At 43.6% G+C, this 23775-nt stretch overlaps 2 protein-coding genes across 2 annotated transcripts in view; one reads left to right on the top strand and one right to left on the bottom strand.

Moving 5' to 3' along the window:
- Positions 1-23775, top strand: part of Pgant35A (polypeptide N-acetylgalactosaminyltransferase 35A) — a 210411-nt gene that overhangs the window by 116052 nt on the left and 70584 nt on the right. The gene's annotated exons all lie outside the window — the stretch shown is intronic.
- HERC2 (E3 ubiquitin-protein ligase HERC2) lies at positions 684-23753 on the bottom strand. The gene is made up of 59 exons (XM_065493908.1): positions 23588-23753; positions 23339-23531; positions 22840-23046; positions 22566-22782; positions 22421-22512; positions 22215-22371; positions 21996-22151; positions 21688-21946; positions 20923-21359; positions 20302-20417; positions 20144-20251; positions 19880-20089; positions 19627-19820; positions 17954-19363; positions 17108-17461; positions 16558-16809; positions 15504-16504; positions 14714-14826; positions 14479-14654; positions 13930-14298; positions 13540-13743; positions 13336-13483; positions 13112-13281; positions 12576-12909; positions 12123-12388; positions 11792-12032; positions 11552-11736; positions 11184-11384; positions 10947-11133; positions 10413-10861; positions 10162-10359; positions 9954-10109; positions 9692-9904; positions 9477-9638; positions 9137-9367; positions 8725-8967; positions 8517-8672; positions 8174-8399; positions 7855-8117; positions 7458-7736; positions 7186-7351; positions 6955-7134; positions 6745-6894; positions 6440-6688; positions 6171-6382; positions 5591-5859; positions 5326-5537; positions 5182-5276; positions 5020-5126; positions 4778-4970; positions 4342-4687; positions 3493-3923; positions 2961-3168; positions 2701-2895; positions 2515-2649; positions 2177-2339; positions 1948-2111; positions 1657-1811; positions 684-1238 (listed from the first exon to the last, which is right to left on the bottom strand). Exons 1-59 carry the CDS (start codon positions 23588-23590, stop codon positions 924-926), a joined length of 14481 nt encoding a protein of 4826 aa, XP_065349980.1. The 5' UTR covers positions 23591-23753; the 3' UTR covers positions 684-923.

Below are 23775 nucleotides of genomic sequence, written 5' to 3'. Positions count from 1 at the left end.
ATTCATCCCTACATAATCCTGAATTTAAATAAATAGTAAAATTTACCAGAGGACTTGTATGCAATATGATGAAAATTTGCTTTTTTTAGATTGATTCAAGCCATATCAAAATAGTAGAAAGTAATATACTGATATATGTTTTGAAATGCTGCATCCTCAAAAGACACAAACGCACGTGCACGAGGCGCACACATGATTTTTATTGTTGCATGATTTACAGGTTTCACAAGGTTAAATGAAAGTTCTGCTGGCTTTTGATGAGCTCTACGTATCCTTATATCTTTGGTGAAGGCTCACCGAACGTAAGTAAACTCAAACAAACATATGACACGTGTTTGACAAAAATTTGTTCAAATATAGTAATTACCTTTTAATATATTATTGGAATATAACTTCAGTTTTTTTGTAAAATTGGAAAAGCGAGGATGTTGCCGCAGTTGCTAGCTGAGGCTGGGAAGATAATGGTCTCCGCGCGCTATCAGCCTCTTTTTGGACTGAAAGCAGTAAACCACGAGCAAATAGTGTCTTTAGACTTAAGAGATATCACAGACAGAAATGATTTACTTCGACGAGTTTTTTTTATTCATTTCACCAATTTTGTATTGTGCCACACAGTAACTAAAAAAACTTGCGAGTTCAAAGCCAGTTTTCAAAAATCATGAACAGAAAAGAGAAACAAGGTGTGAAGTATTCTTTGACTTTTTATTTAGAGTCAACTGTTACAAATATGAAATTCCGTTGCAAAACATAGGCAACACATATACATATATTTTGATGCATAAATTTCTGTGAAAATAAATATATATTGTTATACAATTTCAAACAAAGCAAAAAACGTGTGTTCTCTTTTAGTTGAGTGTTGATTAATAAATGAGAAAATTTGGTCTGTTAGTGCATGCGTGTGTGGTTTAAGATTAAACAGACTAGGTGCTGGAAACTGGTTCGATTCCGAGATCACTTTCGAAGCTCTCCACTTGGTCGCTGTCGCTGCTGAGGCCGTCGCCGTGTCCACCAGCGAAGTCCTCGGGCAGTGCCGCAGCGCCTTCCTCCTCCGTAAGACTACCCGTCATGGCCACGCGGGCGTACTCGTCTGTGTCGATCGACTTGCAGAAGTGGATCGCGTACTTCAATTTCTCCTTCAGTACCGGCTTGCAAGAGTAGCGAGGCAGCTTCAGCAAGAAGAAGCATGTGTAGCTTTCAGGCATGTAGTGGTCAGGCGGGTTAAACTTGTCCAAAACCTGCATCAAACCACATAAAAATGTGTTAGCTTCGTATTTTACATTTAAACGGTCATTTTGCAATGAAAATACAAAAGCGTATTTTTGAGGAAAAGACTTCCGCGATAGGTTTGCAAATTTTTACTCTGACTGGGCATTTCAAGATGTTTTATAATTTGCAAAAATAGAGAAATGAACTAATGGAGGGGCAAATATTCTTGGTTTCGCGTTCATTAAAAACGAATTAAAGATTTGAGGAAAAATTAAGAGTTTCGTGGGTTTGTAAGACTCTAAGGAAATGTTTACACCTAATTCAAACTTCAAGTAATGGATTTAGGATGGCGTTGTTCTTATATACGTCCTCATATTTTAAAAAAATCGCAAAGGGCAGGCAATTAAATCTTAAATACAAAGAAGGAATATTGAAGTCATAGCTTACTTGAATAACAAAATCTCTGCCTCTGAAGTCTGCAATCGTTCTTGGCAGTCTGGTTCTGCCCCAGACAAAGCGCAGGAAAAGAGATCTCTCCTCGTTGGTGAACTCCTCCAGCACCTCCCAGAACCATGTCACCAACGAAGCGTTTGCGTCAATTCCTGTAAAAAAAAAACAATCAAATGCGACATTTATTACAAATCATCCAAAAAATTACTCATTGAAATTAAAGTATCATATATACGTATATTTTATATGATCCAAATATTCAACACTCAGAATCCCCAGTTTTCCCACCTTTGTATGTGGCGACAGACTTCAAAAGAGGCAGCGGAATATCCGGCGAGCCGCAGACCATTGTCTCGAGCTCATAGCCACTGAAAAGGGTGAGCAGTGGCACCGGTATCACCTTTGCCATGCCTTGTCGCACCGCCTTTACTTGTTCGTCAAACTCGTGAAGCCTGCAATCCAACAATAGACGAAGTTAAAAATTGGAACGAGTACAAAATTGCTGAAAAAACGTTACCTATAATTCAACGCCAGTCTGACGTACTCCTGTCTATTCTCTGCGTTGATTTTCCTGTAAAGTGACGACAACAGCACTTCTTCCCCGGTTGTGCTGGACGTTGAAAATGGCATTTCTAGAGTCTGGAGGGCTTTGTCCTCCATGTCCCGAATGCACATGAGACCTGTTTGTAAATAAATTAAATGTGTGAATCTTAGGCACAATTTTTCCCTATGGTGTAAACATTTTCAGTTTTTTAGTTGTGATAAATAAGTTTCGTAAAATTCCCCACTGAAAATGGCTTCAATAATTAATTTGTCTAATTTCGAAACACGACACAAACAATTTTCAAATCCCACCTGGGACATAGTCTCTGTCCAGCTCTGTCAAATCAGCTGGGCTGAGCTCTTGTCCAGCCAGCTGCTTCCAAACAGGCTCAGCCAGGACCAAACTCAAAGGACTTCCAGTCCTTACAGCAATGCCCATCAAAATTCCTGAAAATCGAAATCATTAGAAATTTTCCTCCATCTCCCTGGATAGACTACCTAAGAAATTAAACATCTGGAGGTGGAGCGGGCTTCCTGATGCCGGATTGAAAATGAAGCAGTCCCTGTTGGTGCCGTTCTCCTCTCGGCCGTTTGGTGTTCCGATCAGCAAGGGCAGAGATCCATTTTGCAACTCGTCGCACATTTCGGCGATGCTCTCCGAGTATCCACCGCCGCAATCGTCCACGCTCTCCCCTATTTTCCAAAAGGTGCCGACATGAATAAGCAATTAATTTAATATAAAAGAGGAATAAACTTACCGACAAACTTGACTTTCCACACTCGGTGCGGAAGGAACAACGACTCCTGGGTGAGCAGAGTCATTCTGCTCACCAGCTGGCCGAACACTGATTTTGTCCCATCGGGCCCTGCCAGTCCGAATTTGCCCCTAGCTCGCTTCACCTGAATCCTGTTCAGCTCGATAACAGGCCCATGCTGTTTGTCCCTCACCATGGTTGCTTGCACAACCTGTAAATTTAAAAAAAAGTTGGGTAAATAGCGAGAATTCAATTCACAATTTCAAGGAACCAAAGGATTGATAAAACGGGAAGTTCTTTTAAATAAAGATCAAAATACAGCAACATTAAATAAAGGTAAATATTATGTAAAAGGATCGTTTTTAATTCATTAAAATAGTTCTTCTAAGACCCATTAAATTACAGGACAAAAATAAGACCGAGAATGAAGCCTTGCTAATTTTAAAAGGAAAATTGGGTTGCCATATGATTTCATCATAACGCATCATACTACATTTTAATTATTATTCAACAGAGTAAAATAAATTGTGCATACCTTGCGGAAGGTGGCTTCTTTGGCCGAGTAAACAAGCACCCCCCTCAGCTGGTCCAGTCTCGAAGCGTGTGCCGAGTTGTTGGGCAGCTCGCCGAGAGGAAACATGGCGACCAGGGGGCAGATGAGCTCCGAGAAGTGGTGCAGCAGCATCAGCCTGTTCCTCAGGGTCATCATCGGCACGTCCTTGATCAGGTCGTACTCCATGGGCACAGCTGCCGGAATCCGACCCGATGACACGGCCTTGCTGGTGCTCCAAGCCACCGTGTGCGCAGATCCACAGGCCACGCGGTTGATGTTCTTGCCTTGCAGGGCAATAACCTGCCGAGGCCGCTGGATGGCCGTAGTGGAGCCGTCGCCGAGCTGGCCCTCGTCGTTGTCTCCCCAGGTGAACACCTGGCCCTGGTCTGTGCACGCCACGCAGTGCAACGAGCCTGAGTAACAATATGAAAAATTGCTTGGCTCATTTTTATACAGATAAAAAATTGAACATTTTTTTAATTCGTTTTTATAGTCATCAAATTTTAACTATTAGTAATTTTCTATGCAAATGCATATTTTTTAAATTAACAAAAATGTAGAAATGGTGTTTTTGGAATGCATTATGGTTTCCAAAAATGCGGGTCTTTCAAAATTCCCAAAAATTAAAGAAATATGCGTCATTAGGTTGCACTGTGGGAAACTACGTACCATAAAATTTTAACTAAAAATTCACCTTTAGCCTTTAATTAAATTTAAATTTCATCAATGTACATCATCATGTAAATAGAATACTAATATTTCAAAAAAAAAAAAAATTATCCAGTAGATTTTTATCGCAACTTTTATAGTAAAATTAAAATTTCTGCAAACCTGTGGCAATGCTGATGACCCTCTTGCCCTGCAGAGCAGCCACCTTTCTGGGCCTGCGCACGTGGTCGTCAGTGCCATGTCCCAGTCTATGGTAGTCTCCTTTGCCCCAGGTGTAGACGCTGCCAGACCTGGTCAGCGCTACAGAGAACTGCGAGCCGCACTCGACTTTGATCACGCCAAGGCCGGCGAGCGACTCTATTTTCATGGGCACCTTGCAGCCGTCACTGCCCCCACGGCCTAGTTTGCCGTAGTCACCATCACCCCACGACCATACATTGTCGTCGTCTGTGATGCATAGGGTCTGCGCGTCGCCACTCCCGCAAGCTACATCCACCACGTTGTAACCCTGAAATTTGTTGGGCAAATGAAATAAACAATATTAAAAGAATGAAAAAATAGGAAGTATTTAAATTCATGAGATCAGAATTTTTCGCACCTCTAAAGCTTTAACCCTTTTTGGTTTAAGTTGGTCATCTGAATCTCCGTGGCCCAGTCGGCCATAGCGGCCTTTACCCCAGGTGTAAATCTCCCCAGACGAAGTGATGGCGGCGCTGTGTGCTCCTCCGCAAGCGACATTAATGACTTCCTTGCCCAGCAGGATTTCCACGATTTTTGGCTTCTCGCAAGTGCTGAAAGAGAATATGAATGACACTTGAAGTTTTGGTGGAAAGGTATTACTTTTTGCTTCCGTGGCCAAGTTTTCCGTCATCTCCTTCGCCCCACGAGTAGACCTCGCCATTCTCTGTAAGGGCCAAACAATGCTTTCCTCCGGAATTAACAGCAACCTGTGTCCAAAAAATTTTAGCTATAAAAATAATTATTTTAGTTTTTAATACAAACCTTTTTGATGCAAATGTGCTGGATCGACTCAATCAATGTTGGAGTTGTGACACTGTCTGTGCTCCCTGTTCCTAAACGACCACCAGCTCCATATCCTTCAAAAACAGTAATTTCAACGCTTCAAATTAAAACCAATAAACTCACCAGTGGCGTACACGTGGCCTTCAGCAGTCACGGCAAACAACGTTTGCTCCCCACCAGCAATCTGAATTGGATTCAGCGTGGAGAGGCTCTCGCAAACGGTCGGCAGTTTCACTTTGGCCCCTTCCACGCCTCCCAGCTGGCCTCGGTGATTGTGGCCCCAGCCATAGATGATGCCACTTGAGTTCCAGGACAATGTCCACTCGTCAGGTTTCCTGAATTGTCAGCTCAGCAGTCGAACTTTACGGAAGCTAGTGAAATTCAATACCTGTTAAGCCATTTGAGAAGTTGCTCATCAGCAGCTTGCGAGAAAATCTCTGATTTTTCATAGTCAAGGTCTATTTCCTCTGATTCACCACTCATCTCTTTAATTTTCTTTTGCACTTCTTCTCTGAAGGGTTGCGGCAACTGGTAACGGCCGATCAGTGCGCTCGACACCCTGGCTGCCAGGCAGTACCTGCTGAACCACTGCCATCGATATTCCCGGCAGCAGGGTAGTCGGTCTAGGTTGACCGCGCAAGCAAGTCCGAGCATCACCTAATAACAGAAGGAATATGTGAGGAAAAATTAAGTTTTGCTAGCGGTTTCTGATAGTTTTATCTCTTTTGAAATGGGCGACCCCCTGATAGCGAACAACTCGCGAAAACTCGGTGTCCCAATAACATCGCGAACGATTAACATAGGCGCATGGACCTCATTAGAGGAAGCGCAATGCAGAAAAGACCACCACTTTGTAATAATGCCCCCTCACCAGGGTCTTAAATTGAAAGGCTCTAGACATTTACCCCGTGAAATTAATTCCCGCATGCTGGAAAGGTGGAAACAAGTAATTAGCGAGTAGAGATTACCTTAAAGAAGGCGCTGTGAGTGAGATGTTTGCCAGTTTTAATTATTGGATCTTCATACTCAAACTGCTGCAAAATGGCTGCAGGGAAACTCTGCACCAGGAAAACGAAAGCAGGGTCAATCTGCTGGGCAGGGTTGATGCCAGAAGGAGGCACTCCGGTTGCAGTTATTAGTGAGTGCAAACAATGCAGTGCCCACATTCGTTGCGAAGTTCCTATCGATGCGGGCAAGTTGACGTTTGATCCTTTTTAAATTTGTAATATTTACTAACCTAAAGAGCTGAGCTCAGCGCAGGCAGCCAACGCAGAAGCGAGTCTAGAGACAAGCTTCTTCTCAGCGTAACAACCTACCCTCTGGCTGAGGATGCACCGGACAGGCTCAACCGAGGGCTTGGAAAGAATAGCCCTGTCTGAAAGCAGCTCGATGGCCGTAGACTTTGGCATGATTGGATAGACAGTGAATCGCCAGCCCCAGCCGTTCACTGAGCCGTCACTGTAGAACTTCCACATGAATTCATCTCCTACGGAAACATTATTATAGGGTAAGGCAAAAAAAATTTCAAACACAAGAGCGAACCTGGAATCCGCAATTCTGCACTCCAGTCGCTCCACTCTCGACCAGACCGAACGCTAATAGTTTTTCCATTTGGATCCATGATGTTCAGAGGATCATGTCTTTTTTCAGTAGAGCAGCGCCGGTCAAATTCTACCCGCAGATATTCAGCTCCTGCATAAACGACAGAAATCCAGCTACAGTTTAAACAAACATTTTCCACCTCCACCTTACCTTGAATTTTAACGTGACCAAACAGGTTGACGTCATCTGTGTAAGGGTGACTAGATTCCTGAACAACTGGCTTAGGGTCGCTTCTTTTAATGAAATCAGTGCACATTGCAATGTCCTCTAGCTCAGTGACAGACAGCTCCAACAGCATATCCGCGATGCTTGAATATGTTTTGGCCATGGCTGAATACACAAAGTTAATTTTTATTTCAAGAAAAACGAGGGCAAACGTACCTCTCAAAACCGAAGAAATTGTATCTTGGGCACCAAGGCCTGCTCTTCCAGCCACAGCCAGTTTGAGCAAATCTACCAAGCTCCTGGCGTCCTCCTCACTCAGAATCGCCGTGAAATCGTCCAGAGTTACTTGATTTTGGTCCTGATCATTTGGCAGACCAACCAACTGCTCAAAAACACGGTTAAAATTTTTGGCATCACTTGTCACTGATATTTTGTAGAAATGTTTATTCAATATTTTATGTTGAAGCTTTTCTAAATTTATTACGTACCTGAACATTTGTGGTCATGGTTGCGGCGATGACGCTCATGGCACTTGCAGACATTTTAGAAGCCCTAGAGGATAGACTTCCAGAGCTGGTCATGACTGCTGGAAAGTGGCTTTCGGTGGGGCTTTCGAGTTCGCTGTCAGTGTGCGGGGTCATGGTGCCACCACTCTCTGCTAACGCCTCGCCGCCCCCTTGAGCGATCTCCAGTGGCGGCTCCTGGTTTGGCGGAGCGTTCACAGACGCCTCTAGAGGAGTATTGACTTCTGATTGACTAGACTGCAGCTAGAAGTTAATTTATTGATTATTTAAAATGGTTAATATTTTCTTTTGAAAAATATAAATTGAATATACTTTGTCTGATTTGTTTTATAAAAATAATTAAAACATTAAGATAGCTTACCTGGTCAGTGAGAATGATTCGTCCACTCTTGCTATCAAGCATGGCATGTCCTCTCAGGGCAACCACAACTGCCTCCCTGGCAAACATGACCTGCAGAGTCTGTAAAATGTGCTCAAGGGCTTGTTGCTTAGCGCCAGAAGTGTCAAGATTGAGCGCTATGTTTATCAAGGAGTTGTGGCTGGAAGGGGTCAGGTTGCCTGTTGCTTTTTTGCCAGGAGGCGCATCAGAATTAGGCTGTACGACTGGTATCGCTTCGTCACCTCCTGAGAAATTGCATGAATTAAAATCAAACCGACAATAACAGATTTTTATCAGCAACCTAAGGTTGTGGCACCCAGAGGGTCTCTCTCAGCAGAGAACGTAACCGGTTCATGTTGTTTGGTGACTTTAGGATCAGGCACAAACCAGGCAACAGAATGTGATGAACCACATGCCACTCGATTGATCCTGTGCCCTTCCAAACCTTGAACCATTGCTGGCTTTCGGTTCACGACGGTAGAATTGCTACCCTGCTGCCCATGATCATTGTCTCCCCAAGCAAAGACCTAGCACGACAAAAAATGTACCAATTTTGAATTACAGCAAGCTTTCTCAGAAACCAAAAAATCTTTTCTTGTGGTTCATAAATAACTAATAAAATTTAAATATTTTATAATTTTTACTTGTCCTTGATCAGCGACAGCCAGACAGTGGAGAGCGCCAACGGCCACATGAACAATCTTTTTTCCTCGCAAACCTTCAACCACGGCTGGCTTCCGCACATGCTGGTCATTTCCGTGGCCCAGTCTATAGTAGTCGCCCTTGCCCCAGGTCCAAACCTGAGAACGAGCAATCAGAAACGCGGCCAAATTTACAAACCGATCACCTCACCTGTCCAGATCTGGTTAGCGCCAGCGAAAACTGGGCACCGCACTCAATTTGGCAGACGCAGCAGCCGTTTAGTCGCTCTATGTTCTGAGGCAAACTGCAACCTTCGCTGCCCCCTCTGCCCAGTTTGCCAAAGTCACCGTCACCCCACGAGTAAACCATGCCCGAGTCTGTCAGAGCAAGGGTTTGTGCGTCCCTGCTACCGCATGCTACTTGCACCACGATTTTGCCGGCCAATGCTTTCACCTTTAAAAAAAATCCATATATTTAAGCTTAAAATGAAAATATCACACAGGTACTGCATTTTTTTGTAAAAAAAATTAACTGAAAAATCAGAAACTTGGAAATTACTGCATTTTGGTTCAATAATCGACAAGCATTGGATGGAAATTAATTTAATGAAGAATTAACAAACCTGTTTGGGTCTGAGGAGTGTTTCAAAGTCGCCATGGCCGAGTCTTCCATATTCTCCAGAGCCCCAAGTGTACAGCTCACCGTTAGATGTGATAGCTGCACTGTGAGAGCTACCGCATGCAATGTCTCTTATTCTTTTTGACCGCAATGCTTCTATCATTTTGGGTTTATCGTAGGAGAGTCTGTTGCCATGGCCCAATTTTCCATCATCCCCTTCTCCCCAAGAAAACACCTAAAAGTCAAAATATAATTTTGTTACTTTTACAATTGTGTTTGTCTAATTTTGTTAATTCATTTTTTTTTAAATAAAATTTTTGACCCAGAAAATCTGAAAAAAATACCTTTCCGTCCAGCGTCAAAGCCATTGCGTGCTTTCCTCCAGAGTGGACGGCTACTTTCTTCACAACATAGAAAGCGAGGGCCATCAGCTGTCTGGGGACAGAAACGTTGTTGTTGTGGCCCAAACCAAGGCGCCCATTTGCTCCCTCTCCGCAAGCATACAACTGGAATAAGTGCATTAGAGTCTAACTTCCCTAAAAGAAAGGAAAAAACATACTTTTCCCTCATTTGAAACGATGAAAAGGGATTTGGAACCACCAGCAATGCAAGTTGGCTTCAGCAGACTCAGGTGTTCAGAGATAACGGGCATTTTAATCTTGGAACCTCTCATGTTGCCTAACTGGTCCTTGTCATTCAGACCCCAGACAAACACTTTGAAGTGATCTTCGGATCTCATCAAATTCGACACTTGGGGGTAAGTTACCACCTCCTGCATTTGGAAGAGTGAGACAAATAATTTCTAAAATGAAAAATCTAACCTCTTGTTCTTCTGTGTCGGAGTTTAAGTAGGACCAAGCCGTATCAATGTGATCATCCTGGCCTATTCGCTTGCCTATGATATGTAGTCCATGCACCCGACAATTACTGTTGCCCGCACGGCAGTCTTTTATTCCAATCTCAATGCATTCATGGAACTGTTGAAAAAAGTATTTAAAATATAAATTTGTTAGTAAAGCAATATCATACCTCTTTCATATCAGAGAGCAGTTTAACAATGGTATCAGTGCTGCGTATTTTGACAGTGGCCATTTCTTTCAAACTGTCAAAGCTCTCGCCCATGCTGACCACGACAAGTGAGGGCATGAACTTGCCATCCTCAGGGTCTACCACGATTCTCAGGCTTTGGATGCCAACCTGCGGGTGCATCTCTAGACGTATCCAATGCTAAAAGAATACAATCCAACAATTTTTTTGAGGTATTTAAAAGGGCGATGTACCTTTTTCTGGACAGATTGACTTTGCCAGTAGTTTGGACAGGGCTCAGGAACACCCAAGGCCATCCAGCTGACCTTGGAGGACACAGAGAGACGTTTGACGCAGTGGTTGAAATCCAGAATCAGAGACCCAGGAGAGCCTGGCAGAGACATTTTCCGCCTCCTGCCAGCTCTGCCGACAAAAATGGGAAGCCCACCTTCTTCGGCAATGCTATTAAAGTAGTGCCTGTGCACGCGTAAGGTGAAGAAGCACTCCTCGCAATAGTTGAAGTTGGAGCAGGATTTGCACTTAAAGCGAATGCCTATGATGGGATTTACACCGCAACCAGAGCATTCAACACCGGTGTGTCGGTTGCACACAACCTCCAATTCGCTAAGCTGTCCAGTCCAGTTGCTTTGTTGAGGGAACTCTACTTTTGCGTAGTGTGGCTGACCAATAGTGCGGTTAATTCCTGGATAGATTTGAGATTGTTTAATTAAAGCATTTATTGAAAAAGGTTTAAAATTTTGGTCTTCAATAATATGAAAAATACGAACTATGAACGACTCCGACACAACTTCTAGAAATGAACCCCCAGCCGTAGAGGGGCGTAGCTACTGACTGCCTCAGCCGAACTTTATCTCCAATCTGCAGAGGTCCTTCAGCGTGGTTTGGGGAAAAGCCCAGCAAGTCAACATTGGCAGCACTTATCCAGTGGACCATTCCATCATCTTGCCACTCAACCTGGCGGTAGCGGTGAGAGATATTTTGGATACTCTGAGGATATGAATTACCTCAAGAGTGAGATCATTTACGCGGCCAAACTCCATGCCAAGTACTTTGCCCACGCTGCCGACCAGAATGTTTTCGGTAGGACGACAGCACTTGATGTAGACGCCGGGTGTCACGTAGCGCTGAACATACATGGCGTATTGCTGCTTTGAAGCGTAGTCTGCCCTCTTCCTGAACAGAGTCACTTTTGGCTTTTCTGATTGCTGCAAAAAATGGATGTATATATATTGCAATTCATTGAGAACAAAAATACACATAAATAAAATCTAAGATTAATTTCACAAACCACTGCTTTATTTTTTCTTACTATATTTTTCATTGTTTTATTATGTTATTTATTATCCCCATTGATCAGCTTAAAATATTTTACCTTAGGAGAGCTCTTTGAAGGACCACCCCAAGCGCCTTCAGGCTCTTCTGAGGCCGAGTCAGTTGCAGAGAGGACTCCTTCAATTGAAGACGTCGGCGAGTCGGTATCAGAGATCAGATCATCCTGGTGCTGCAGAATCCAGCCTACGATTTTCTCAGGACTGGGCTCAACGTCAGTTATGTTTTCTGAGTGGACACACACATTAGGTTTACAACTTTCGCAATCAGGGAAATACAGTACCAAGCATTCTGATAGCGTATTCTACTTGCTTCCTAGCGAAGCCCATGTCCATGAGCTGAGATACTAGGGGAGTTGGGGTTTTCTTCGCCAGACTGGGGATGGGGAACGACGGCTCACTAACGGGGGTTTGAACCTCACTTGCGGTCGGCGTCGGAGGGTACAAGTGTGCGCCAGACACGCAAGGCGCCTCGGTCGAGTGCAGCTCGAAGGAAAGAATTTGCAGCAGATTCAGTGCTGCAGACTAAAATCACAAATAAAGTAAACGGTACAAATTGCACGAAACAAAAGGGAAAATTAAACACAGCGAGGAAAAATAAAAATTAGCAAGTACCTCCAGCTCCTCCTTTGAATAGCATGACTTAATCAAGGCTGGCTGGGTGGCTTTGGCAAGCAGACGCTGGATCAATAAACCCTGCTCTTGAGCAACAGGACTAGACGGCTCATTAGGCTCATCCTTGTCACTAGCCGTAAGCCAGTGCAAGGCTGGACGGCGCAGCACACTCCGCAGATACGCTTGGCTGCGGAAGAGCTGTTGGAACGTTAGCAGCGACTGCAGACGAACTTGCTGTTCCTGCAGCGCATGGGCTCGGATGTGACCTAAAAGCGGTTTCATTAATTAAAAAATTTCAAATTTTTATTTTTTTAAAGGTTTAAACTTAAGGTATTTGAAACCTTAATTTTTATTCATTTCAGTCCAACAAAAATATGTTCTACTAAATATCTCGTTTTTAAATAAATATGCCTGCAAGTTTCAATTATATCAAATTCACTTAAAAATTAATACCTGTTTCAGGCTCAGGCTTGTAGTCTTGCAGCAAATACGCCAGGAGGGTAGCCCAAGCTTCTGTGTTCAGTTCATTCATTTCATACTTGTCGAGGCGGAATTTCAAAATTTGGTTTGAAACGATATTGGCAAGCGGTGCCTTTTGTCTAGCACCAGACGGTTCGTGCAGCTGGATGTACAGCTTGCCTTTCATGATGTTGTATACTGTGCCAGGGCCACTCTCAATTTGGACTGTCCCGCCGATGCGAGGGCGTGTGTCCACGCCTCCTATAATGCTGAGCGCCGCAACAGATGCAGCATGCTTTGCTCCATTTTCTCCTGTACCGAGTGGACTCTGCAAAACAGAAGTATTTGTCTTGTTTCTGCTGATCTGAAATTAATTTTGAAATATTCGAGGGCAGATTTTAATCAAGTTAAATTTGAAAAGCAATTAAGAATTAAAAGTAACAAAATTTGCGCTTGAAGCTTTTAAATGGAGACTAAAAATGATTGATTGGTATAATTGTAATATTTAATGTAAGCATAGCAAAACTTACAAGCATTCCAGCATGTACCAATAGGTTTGAAGACGCGTTGATACCATCTGTCAGGTAGTTGTTGATATCCCTGGTCCAGCTGGGAATGGCGTGCATGCTTCTCATGAGTAATATGCACTCTTCAGCAACAGTGCTGGTATATGAAGCAGTAAGACAAACTCGACCTGCAGCTATTGAGAATTCATTTTAGCACCAATAAAAGCTGTGTAGTTTACAAGTGGTACCAGAGGAGTTCAAAGTTGGATCTTTGGAGCACATTATCAAACATTCCCCTAACAATCGAGACATTCTTGTCAAGAAATCAGCACTTTCCAATGGATTCTTTTCTTTGAATTCAGTCAAAACTGTTCGAAGAAGTCGCAGTGCTAATATCTGCAATTATTGAAATCATTATTGAATGCCTTGGAATAATGCTTGTCGCAACTCACCTGTTTTCCCAAGTTGGGAGTTTCTTGATCCTGGACTATAGAGAGCAGCAAATTGACCCACAAAGGAGTGCTCAGGGCTTTGGTCATGCTCCTCGAGCTGCACAGAGCTCTGATGAATCCAAGGGTTGCCCACTCTGAGTGGTGAACTTTGGCAATCACATTAAGTTCTGACTTCTGGAGGTCATCCACAGACTCATTTCCAGACTGGAATATTATTAAAGGAATCATGCAGTTATCAAAGCATGTTGATATGCATAAGGGAAAAAAATTTAATTTAAATTAATACAAATGTGAATTGACTTGCGTGTCACACAATAAGATATAAACATTTTCTATTTATAAATTATATTGGTAAAATAGTAGTTTTTTAGGAATGAAAAGCGACATTACCTTGACTAGTTCTCTAATAAGAGAGGTGAAGATCCTGATGCACGATGCTTGCATTTCATCTGCCTGGATTCCGCAGCATATAGAGACGTTGCGCAAAAGGGCGACGCAAGCATGCCTCAACAAAAGGGTCGGGTGAGGGTAAACTTTACTGCTTGAGATGGCTTGCACGGGAGAAGCTATGTCTTCCAATGAAGACTCAGACTCAGCCTCCGACTCGGAGACGTGCGGTGGCTCGGCTAATTTTAAGTCATATTTGCCCTCTTTACCCATACGGTAAGAGTTTGTCGCCCCATTGTCCCACTGGACGCGTACCCAGCCATCGTCACCCAGCTCTCCAACCACTTGACCCTCACCAGGAGGCGGACCATCCTAGTTGATTAGATTTATTAAGAGTGAGGATAGAAAATCATAGAGCAGACAATAGCTAGACTTTTTTATTCAAGGATAAAAAAATAAATGGATTGATTATCGAAATTGCTTTCTTTAAAGTTATCATTTTACTTTCATAAAATATAATAAATATATCATATCAAGAAATTTATAATATACCTGATCTCCCCATTTCCAGTGCATTCCTCGAACAACCCTGGTGCCTGGCTTCAGCATGGTGGCAAGTTCAGCGTTGCTGAGCGGCATGCAGGGCGGACGAGTTTTGATCACATTGTCCTTAAAGATCGCGTACACATCGCCGAATTTTTCTTCGTGACTTCCATTGATTTCCGGTCCTATATGATCATAAAAACCTCAGGTCTCCACTCAAATAATAATCTTATAAAGCCTTTACCTATTTGCCGCAGCAGGGTTTGCAGGAGCGCCAGCACTCCCGAGTTGATCAGCAAATTCAGTTCATTACCAAAGTGATCTCCAGTCAGCATGCAGATTGTGCTCAGCAAAAATCTGAAACGACGAGTGCATATTTTATGTCGTTTAATTTAGAAAATGGATGGTTTGCATACTAAATGGTTTATTCGTTTATTATTTTTAAGTTTGATGAGTGTGTATTTATTAGATGCATGAAAAGCCGTGATAATTGGGCAAATAAAATAAACATCACACAGCAAAAATTAACTTACATTAAACTAATGAAAATTAATATATTGAACGCAGTTAAAACTCTGTGAAGATCCCTATTGTTTTCAAGCATGTGAAATATTTTCGTATTTTCAGGAAATTATTTCTAGCTGTATAAATTAAACCAGCCCGTTGGCACGCATTGTGAAGGCATTTTTCGGAGTGTCAAAGGCAATTGGAGCACTTAGGAGATGTAGTACAGGTCCAATGACCGAGTACAAAAATGAGGTTCATTAAGTGACTCGATAAGCTCAAATAGCTCTACAGCCTGGGAGGCGCACCGGCGCTGACTCGCCACTTCCTTTCGTGCCTTTCCAGCGACTTTAGGGACAAATGTCTGGCGTTTGAATCAAAGATCACGGTGCGGAAAGGCGAAAATAGGGCAACGATTAGGCTCAAGCCCCTCTGCAGCCACTTGGACTCGGTGAGCTCATAGCCCACAGGAAGTGCTGAGCAGAGGTTCAGAAGAAAAAAGAAATGTGTTCGCAAAAAGTTCCTCTTACCTGGCCCAAGGTAGTTTTCCAAGCCAGCCCTGTGTGCCCCTATTGAGACACCCTTTTCCTCGGAGACCTCTGCTGCTGCGGCCCATAGGCTCTGCCCAGATGACCCTCTCTCTGAGCGCGTTGGCAGCCCACTGCATCATCTGCGCGTGCTGCAGCAACACCTGCGCCTTTGTATACGGAGGCACCAGCTCGATGTTAGACAAGCAGTTGGACAAAACGTCACCAGGGTTCTTCACGTCAAGGGGTAGGCCCAACCAGGCGTTGATCAGGCTGTACCTGACCGAAGGGAGCAGCCAGTCTTCCGCCAACAGGGTCAGGCCTAATTCAAGGCCTTTCTGTCGGCATTTGGCCCTCTCCACCTGGCTGTAGAGGGCTTTGCGGAGGATGTCCACGTCTACATCCTCCTGAGTCACAAACTTAACAATTGAAGCCGTCATGCCTGAGTAGTCTTTCAAAGGCGTGTCAGAGCTGATTGATCTGGACAAGTCGGAGCTTCGCCTGGGTTTGAGCTTCCGCTTCTGTTTCCTGTTACCTTGCTCTTGCATCTTTAGTTCGTCACTTAGGTCCTCATTTGTAAGGTCTTTTTCAATTTTAGTGTGCGGTACGATCAGCTCTTTAGTGTTCTCATTTTCCTCTTTTGACACCCTTCGTTCGTGTGCATCGCCGTCTTCCTGACTCGAGCAGCCAGGAACAGGTTGTCTTGAGTTCAGCGCATCCTCGGCTGCCAACAGGGCCTCCTGACTCTGAATGCTGGCGTTCAAAATGTCCTCTGGCTTGCAGGACGGCAGGATCAGATTTCTCAGGTCTCTGCTGAGCCGCTTCCATCGCGACTCAGTACGCACCAGCTGGAGGGAATGAAGGGCGGTGACCTCAGGATTGAAGGCAGGTCGCACCTCGTAGAAAAGAAAACGGCACCGTTCTATCACAGGCTGGCAAATCTCTTTGTAAGAGCGATTGTTCGTCTGCCGCGCTTTAATCAACTTCAACTTTACTTTCTGGACCTGTAACAAAATCAGCTTCAGCAAAGCCAGAATATATTTTGCGATAAAATTACCTGGGAAAGGCTCTCAAGAAGCGGACGTGGAATTCTGATAGAAGGGCAACCGTCAGCCTCTAGCTGGGCCACGGTAATGGCCATCTGCTCAAGCCCTTGGTGGCGCAGGAGAACGGCAAGAAGGAACCGGCCACACTCCTCTACAGGGTGCTCCTGGCCATCAGATAAAGAGGGAGTCCGGTTGTGTCGTTCGACGATGTTGAGAAATGCAGACACCAGAGGCTCTTTGTTGAACCGGTTGTCCACCAAACCCTGATATTGTGAATAAAAATTAATTGAAATCAAAATTATGATACATGAAAAGGTTAAAATTATAATAAAGTTTTTTTCATAAATTTAATATTTTTATTTTGTGTGGTAAGGTGTTTTGATAAAAAAAATTAAACAATTTTGAAAGAAAATTTCCGATTTTTCAAAGTAAACAAAATTGTGAAAGTTCTATGTTCTATGAAACTAAAGAAGGTTATTTTAGCAGGCGAATTATTTTGACTTCAGTATAATGAATTAGAAAAAAGGAAACCCAGGTGGTAAATATAGAAGTAGGACTTGCCTGCAGAAGAACGTGTCCTATATCCACTTTTGAGAATTCGGTCATTGGAGTTTTGATTTTGGTCGGTGTCGAGCCCGTCGGCGTGTTTGAGGTTGTGCTACGCGCGTCCCCTTTTTCTTCCTCGTAGGGGTTGCCAGGGAGCAAGTCGAGCAAGCCACCCTGCAGGAAAGGAGCATGACACCACTGGGATATCTGCGTTTCGGGCGCTTGCAACGGCGGCCCATAGGCCAGGCTGCGTGCGTGGATGCCCAGCAGGAAAGCCAGCATCCTCTCAGTCTCTAGCATACTGGTGAAGATGACCAACTGATCGTTCAGTGGAACCACCTGCTGATCAGGGTCTAGGTAGCTGCCCACCTGAACAATAAAAAGTTTAAGTCAGACTCCATGATATTTTTTCATGATTTTTGTACAAGGACTAAAAAATTTCTTATTGTAAAATGAAAACAAATGCTTTGATATTGCGAGTGTGACAAAAATGAACGTCAAACACCTAAACAATAAGTTAGAAAAATTAATGCTCATATTGGCTGGACTTTAGATGTTCAAAAAATAAAAATTTCTCTTAAAGATAAGGTCAAGATTGGTCACCACATGTGAGATTTTGACAATTTTTGTTTCCCAAATATAAAATAAAATTCTGCTGTTTATTTACTGCAATCAAAACCTTTCTTTGTCTCAAATATTGCAGGTATATGCTAACGAAGGTTGATGTACTCAGGGTTTTCATCCTTTTCGTAGTTTTTTGGTTAGAAATGAAAAATCAGAAATAAAAATCTTGTATATTTTTAAGTCAATATTTCTAAATAAATCCAAAGTTAATATTCTTCCAATTTGTAGAAGACTCACAAGGAAATTTGTCATTTTTCTCTTAGCAGACGCTGAGTGGCATGCAGCATCAAACTCCTTGCTAGCGTCACAGCCACTGAACTTCTTCAGAAGCTCCTCACCGCACGGAGACTGGGATGTGAAGTCCTGTACGTCATACACTTTGTTATTGATAATGATCCAGAGGCCACCATCTCGGTTGTGGTTCTCGATATCTGCCTTCCTGATTAGCATCAGGTCTTCTGATTTTTTCTTTGACGCAGGCGAGTTGGGTGGAACAATGATGCCGGGCCAGGCCAAGTCTTCCAAATCTTCTTTTTCATGCCAGGGAGACAGACGATTTAATTTGTTCAGCGGCTCCAGCAGAGACCTCAGCGGTGAGAACCAATCCACCTGGTGAAGGGCGGTTGACGCGGCCTGAGTCTCCAGAAGAATGAGACAGAGGATCAACTCAGGCAGTAGAGTGTTGATGGCGTCAGACCGTAAAACGTGTGAGACGGCGCCAAAGTGCCTTTTACCGATGGATGCATTTTTGGTGGCCACCTCAAGCACCTCTGAGATGTGCGAGTGCAACAGTTTAATGTACTTCTTCAGCAAGGACTCAGCGCCCAGCAACTCCTGCTCGCACCTCACTGATGATCGAACTGAATCCGGTAACAGCCTGGCGATCAACAAGCGTTGGAATCTGATCAGAAGATCCAGACTGGGCGGCTTCTCCTCCTCAGCAGGCCTTAGAGTGGACAAATTGGCAAGTTTCCCCAACGTCGTCCCGGACATAGTCTTCAAAAGCTGCTTTATTAGATGAAGCAGGGGGATGGAACCTTCGTTGATGATGGCTCTTTTTGTCTCTTGCGCAGACTCTGAGAGGAAATCGAGATTCGTTTCGAGCGCAAACGTGACCTCCGCCCTAATTGCCGCCTCCAAAGCAGCCTCCAGACCGCCATCAGCCATCAAACTGTTCACCAAAAGGTCCGTCATGAACTTCTGACCTTCGCCGTCACCTTTGTTCCTGAGCAGGTTAGATAGGGTACTGGCCCTTTCGTCAGCAGTGGGGATCAGGATGCTCCAGCCTGCCTCCAGCAAGTTTTGAGCAGCCTTTTGCACGCTCTTAACGACGCCACGGTTGCTGGCCAAGGCGACAACGCGTTGCTTGATCAAAGACAACAGATGCGAGCCGGCACTCAGTCCAACAGACGCCTCGGAAATTCCGTGGAAGATCATCGTCACAAACTGCAGGTGTAGAAGATTTAGGCAGGAGACGGCTAGGCATTCATTTTCCTGAGTGGGAGGCCAGTCTGAGGAGCCGTCCAGGCCATCCCAAACCTCTGTTATGAGCTTTTCCAGTAGGCTGAACGTGTTCTCCGTGACATCGACAACAAATGGTACTCGCAGTGGGACACGCCACTTGCTGGCGCTGCTCCAGACAAAACTCTGAAAGAATGAGCAGAATTTATGAACAAAATCAATTTTGAATGCAAAGTAGTTTTAAGAGTTCAAAAGGAATGAAAGCTCTAAAAAATATATTGATTTAAAAGAAAATACCTTTTTTAATTTTACAATTCATCAGACAGATTTTTTAATTTGCGTGTTTTAATTTAATAGGAAACAGTATTGTTCACAAATATTTATAAGCTTCAGCAAAATTGAAACACTGTAGATTTTAATTTATTCATTGAAGTCATACTAATACTTACATGTGATGGACCGCAAGCAACGCCAATGATATTCTTATTTTGCAAATAGGGCAATACTGTAGGCTCGCACAAAGGTTGCGTGGACACTCTACTCAGCTGGTTTTGCTCGTTTTGTCCCCAGGCTAAGACCTCTCCATCATCAGTTCTCACTAGGACGTGCGACGATCCGACTGACACAGCCACAACTTTTTTCCCTGAAGAAACAAACAAATCATATCACTCGAACGTCACAATCTGCATTAAAAAATAGTACCAGCCATCGCTTGAATTTGCTTGGGAAATCTAACATGCTCCTCTGACCCATGGCCAAGTCTGTAGCCATCTCCCTTGCCCCAAGAGTACAAGGCACCAGATGTTGACAGGGCAATGCTAAACTGAGCTCCGCAAAAAACTTGAGCCACGTTCACAGACTGCAACCTGTCGATGAGTTTTGGAGTTTTGGAACCCTCGTTTCTTCCTCGACCTGTTTCACGAAAAACAAAATTGAATTGGAATTTACGTTAAAATGTTCACAAACCTAGTTTTCCATAATCTCCATCACCCCAGGAGAAAACAAGTCCGGTGTCAGTAACAGCCAAGGTTTGTGCGTCACCGCCGCCACAAGCAACCTGCACTATGTGGTGACCTAAAAAGAGGAGTTTGATGCACCTCTTAATTCAAAATTTGCTCAGCTACCTTTCAGTCCAGGAACTAAAGTTGGTTTCGTCACGTCATCTGTGCTTCCGTGGCCGAGTCGTCCGTAATTGCCTCTACCCCAAGTGTACAGTTCACCAGAAGAGGTAACAGCCGCACTTCAAAAAGGATATATAATTGTAAAATTCAACTTCTATACAATGTACAATTTTAAGGGTGATTATGGCGGTAAGAACGGAAAGTTATTATATCCACAATTTTATTGATATCAAATTTAAAGTAATAATATAGGGAATGGCCGGTAGATATTTGCCAAAATTTAAATAAATCATTCAGAAAGATAAAATAAGGAACAAATATGTGACGTTGCATTATTTAATTTTAAAGAAAAAGCAACAGCTGATAATTCCAAAATTAGAGTAAAGATAAATTTGATCTTTTAATTTGCAAAGAAATTAATGCGAGGCTATTTTAACTCCCAAAATTATCATACATAAAATCTAAAAATAAACATCGAAGAAACACAACAACGAATTTTCGTCAGAAATTACGCATCAGAATTTTTACAGACACATTTTGTGAAAGCCCAGCAGATTTTGACTATCCAAAAATTTGTGAAGCAGAGAATGCAATTCATTCAGATAAAAAGTTTATATTGCTCACCTGTAAGTGTTTCCAACAGCAATGGACACAATGAACTGGCCAGTCAGAGCCTCGATCAGCATGGGCTCTTCAAGCGAAAGAGTATCCCCGTGTCCAAGCCTGCCGCCGTCACCGCATCCCCAAGAGAACACCTCACCCTTGGCCGTCAGCACCAAAAAGTGTTTTGCGTCTGGGTGACTGGCCAGCTGCACGATCTCTTTGTCAGAGAGGCTCTCGACCATTCTGGGACACTCTGTGCGCGAAGCGTACAGCATCTGGTGCACCTTGCCAGACAGGCTGAGCACAAGGAGCGAGTGATCAGAGCAGGCCAGCTGGAACACACCGATCTCCTCCAGCACGCTGCAGTTGTGCGGCTCCTCACACCACTGCGATGACTCGGCCCATTCTAGCGAGCCGAGACACATCACCTCCTGGTATGGCCGCAACCCACCAGGAACCTGGACATAAATTAAATAGTTACGCTGATAATGAGTTAGATAGTAGAAGTGAAAAAATATAAATATTTAGCATCAGTAAATTGGTTTATAATGACCGAGAATTAAAAACGGCAAGTCAAATTAGAGAAATGGAAAGTCAAAAATTAACTCAGCATTTTTATAAATAAAAATACTAACACTATGCTAAGGATGTCTATAATAGCGCTCATGCTTGATTTTTGTAAACATAATTTTCTTTAAAACATTGTAAGAATTCATTATTTTAATAAAAACTTGCAAGCAGTTAAAATATTTCAATAAATATTTTAAGCACATAATTATTGCTTACCTTTGACAGATTTGAGGGCGGGATATAGGGCAATGCAAGACGGTCCATGTGCGACATTATTACAACTGCAGCCTCTCTCAATGGAATGGTTTCGCTCTCCTCGTCAGGCAGTTCAAAATCCTCCAGATAAATTTCAGTGGCGTTGCGAGGTTCAAACATGCCCCTCATGACCTCCATCTGGGCTGCTGAAGTTGGAATTTTGGCCAGTCTCCGCAGCAGCGGTACCAAAGGAGCGCAGTTCTCGTCAGACATTGAGCACCTGGTTAAATGAAATGTTAGTAAAAATTTAGAAATTTCAATTTGCATACCTGTTATCTGGTGCCGATTGATTTTTATATTCCAACTGCAGAAGGAGCAGAACTGAATTCATAATTTGACTCAAAGTGCCTTGTTGCACACTCAGCTCCAAAAGTAAACTTAGCGCTAATTTCTCATCAGTTTGCGAAACAGATCCGACAAAATCTCTAAATTCAACAAATTCATTTGGTTAGATTGTTATTAATAGACTAGTGGAAATTTAATCCTACCCCGAGACAACTTCTCGCAAAAAAGTGGCAGATCTTTCAACAACTTCCAACCAAACTGGTGAGATAGCTTGACCCTCAAAAAGTGTTGCTTCAGGAAGATCCTGCAAAGCTTCAAGAGATTCTCTAAGAAGTTCTGTGCACAGTTCAGCATCCTCGCCTGGCATAAATGGTTAGGACAATGGAAACTACCAAAATTTCAGCCAAACCTGATCTCCAAGCACGACGCATAAATGCAAAAGACAAATGTAAGGCTGCCCTTGAACCTATTCTAGCGAGTCCAACCGTTGCTTTTTCAGTCCTAAACGAAAGTGGTTAGAAATTTTGCGGTTGAAAATTCAATTAAAATCCAACATTTTAGCAAGTTCCTTTCCATTTCCGCTTGAACTAGTTTTCAGCGAATGGCTCTTGACCTGCCCTTGATGTCTATTGAGTGCGGTGAAGTACCTCTGCGCAACAACGAGTCTCTGCTTCAGTCTCGTCGCGGACAAAGTGTTGCCGGCTGCGATTGAAACCAAATTCCGCTGTTCTTTGAAAAGGGACGCCAGACAGGTTTTCAGCTGCTTTGAAGCTGGAGTCGGAAAATTATTTGAGGGGTGCTATAACGACAGGTAATAATATATATTACTAGGTTGCGGTCCCCAGGTCCAGCTGTTGATCTGCTGTTTAAAGGGCAGCGGAGTCTTGTCCTCGGCTCCTGTCTTCAACCTTCTTGACTCGTCGTCGTCCAGCTTCTGACAGGGGGCACAGTTGCAGCCCATCTGGGGCCCACAGATGCCATCGCAACACGCACAGGACAAAACTTTCATTCCACAGTAGTAGTGCCCGCTTTCGCCTGACAACAAATTGTCATCTGTCAGAGAAAACAGCGCAACTAGATTTTTATGTTCAAGGCTGGTCTTTAAAGACCTATGATCCTTGGAGGAAGAGACAATAGAGGTTATAATATACATATGTAACACATTGCAAACAATGATGTACTAAGCATGCAATTGCCTGAGTGAGCCGGAAAAGATAAGGCGTATGTATGTAAATAGATGTGCGCATAATTATTATAATTGTCAACAAAAAGTTGTTTATGTCCAAATCCAAACAAAAAGGGTTAATCCGAATAAATCCAGTCAAACCCTTCTTTGCAGCTGCGCCGACAGAGTTAATGAGGCTCTCGCTGGAGGTGGCCGACAGTTCTCCGTCCTTCAGCATTTCGTTCCACAGCATGGACAGGGCGTCGTCGGCGAAGCAAGTTTGAAGGTCGGCCTTGAGCCACTTGCCGTCCAGGCGGGCCTGCGTTCGCAGCACCATGTCCGGATGCCGATCCATCTGTCCCGACAGGAATTAACATTCAAACTCGGACAGTGCGGCAAAATAACTCAAACCATGACAGGTCGCAGCAGGTGTGCGGGTTGATGTATCTCTTGTTGCCTTCAATCCAGCTTTCTATCGGCACCAGCGGCCATACTCCCACTTTCGGCCCGACTACATCGTTCAAGTTTCACACGAATCCGACTGTCAAGAAATCGGGCCGACTGGAAAGCCAGGACCAAGCACGAAGTTTAGGCGTGGA

The sequence above is a fragment of the Cloeon dipterum genome, chromosome X (assembly GCF_949628265.1).
Source record: "Cloeon dipterum chromosome X, ieCloDipt1.1, whole genome shotgun sequence".
Lineage (NCBI taxonomy): Eukaryota > Metazoa > Arthropoda > Insecta > Ephemeroptera > Baetidae > Cloeon > Cloeon dipterum.
The sequence above is the reverse complement of the archived record's forward strand: the minus strand, read 5'-3'. Positions and strand labels throughout refer to the sequence as shown.

Coding starts and splice junctions, on each gene's coding strand:
- HERC2 (XM_065493908.1), bottom strand. Junction 8,673..8,724: donor CGCTAACCAGATCTGGACAG/GTGAGGTGATCG, acceptor GCTCGTTCTCAG/GTTTGGACCTGGGGCAAGGG. Junction 4,688..4,777: donor AAAGGGTTAAAGCTTTAGAG/GTGCGAAAAATT, acceptor AACAAATTTCAG/GGTTACAACGTGGTGGATGT.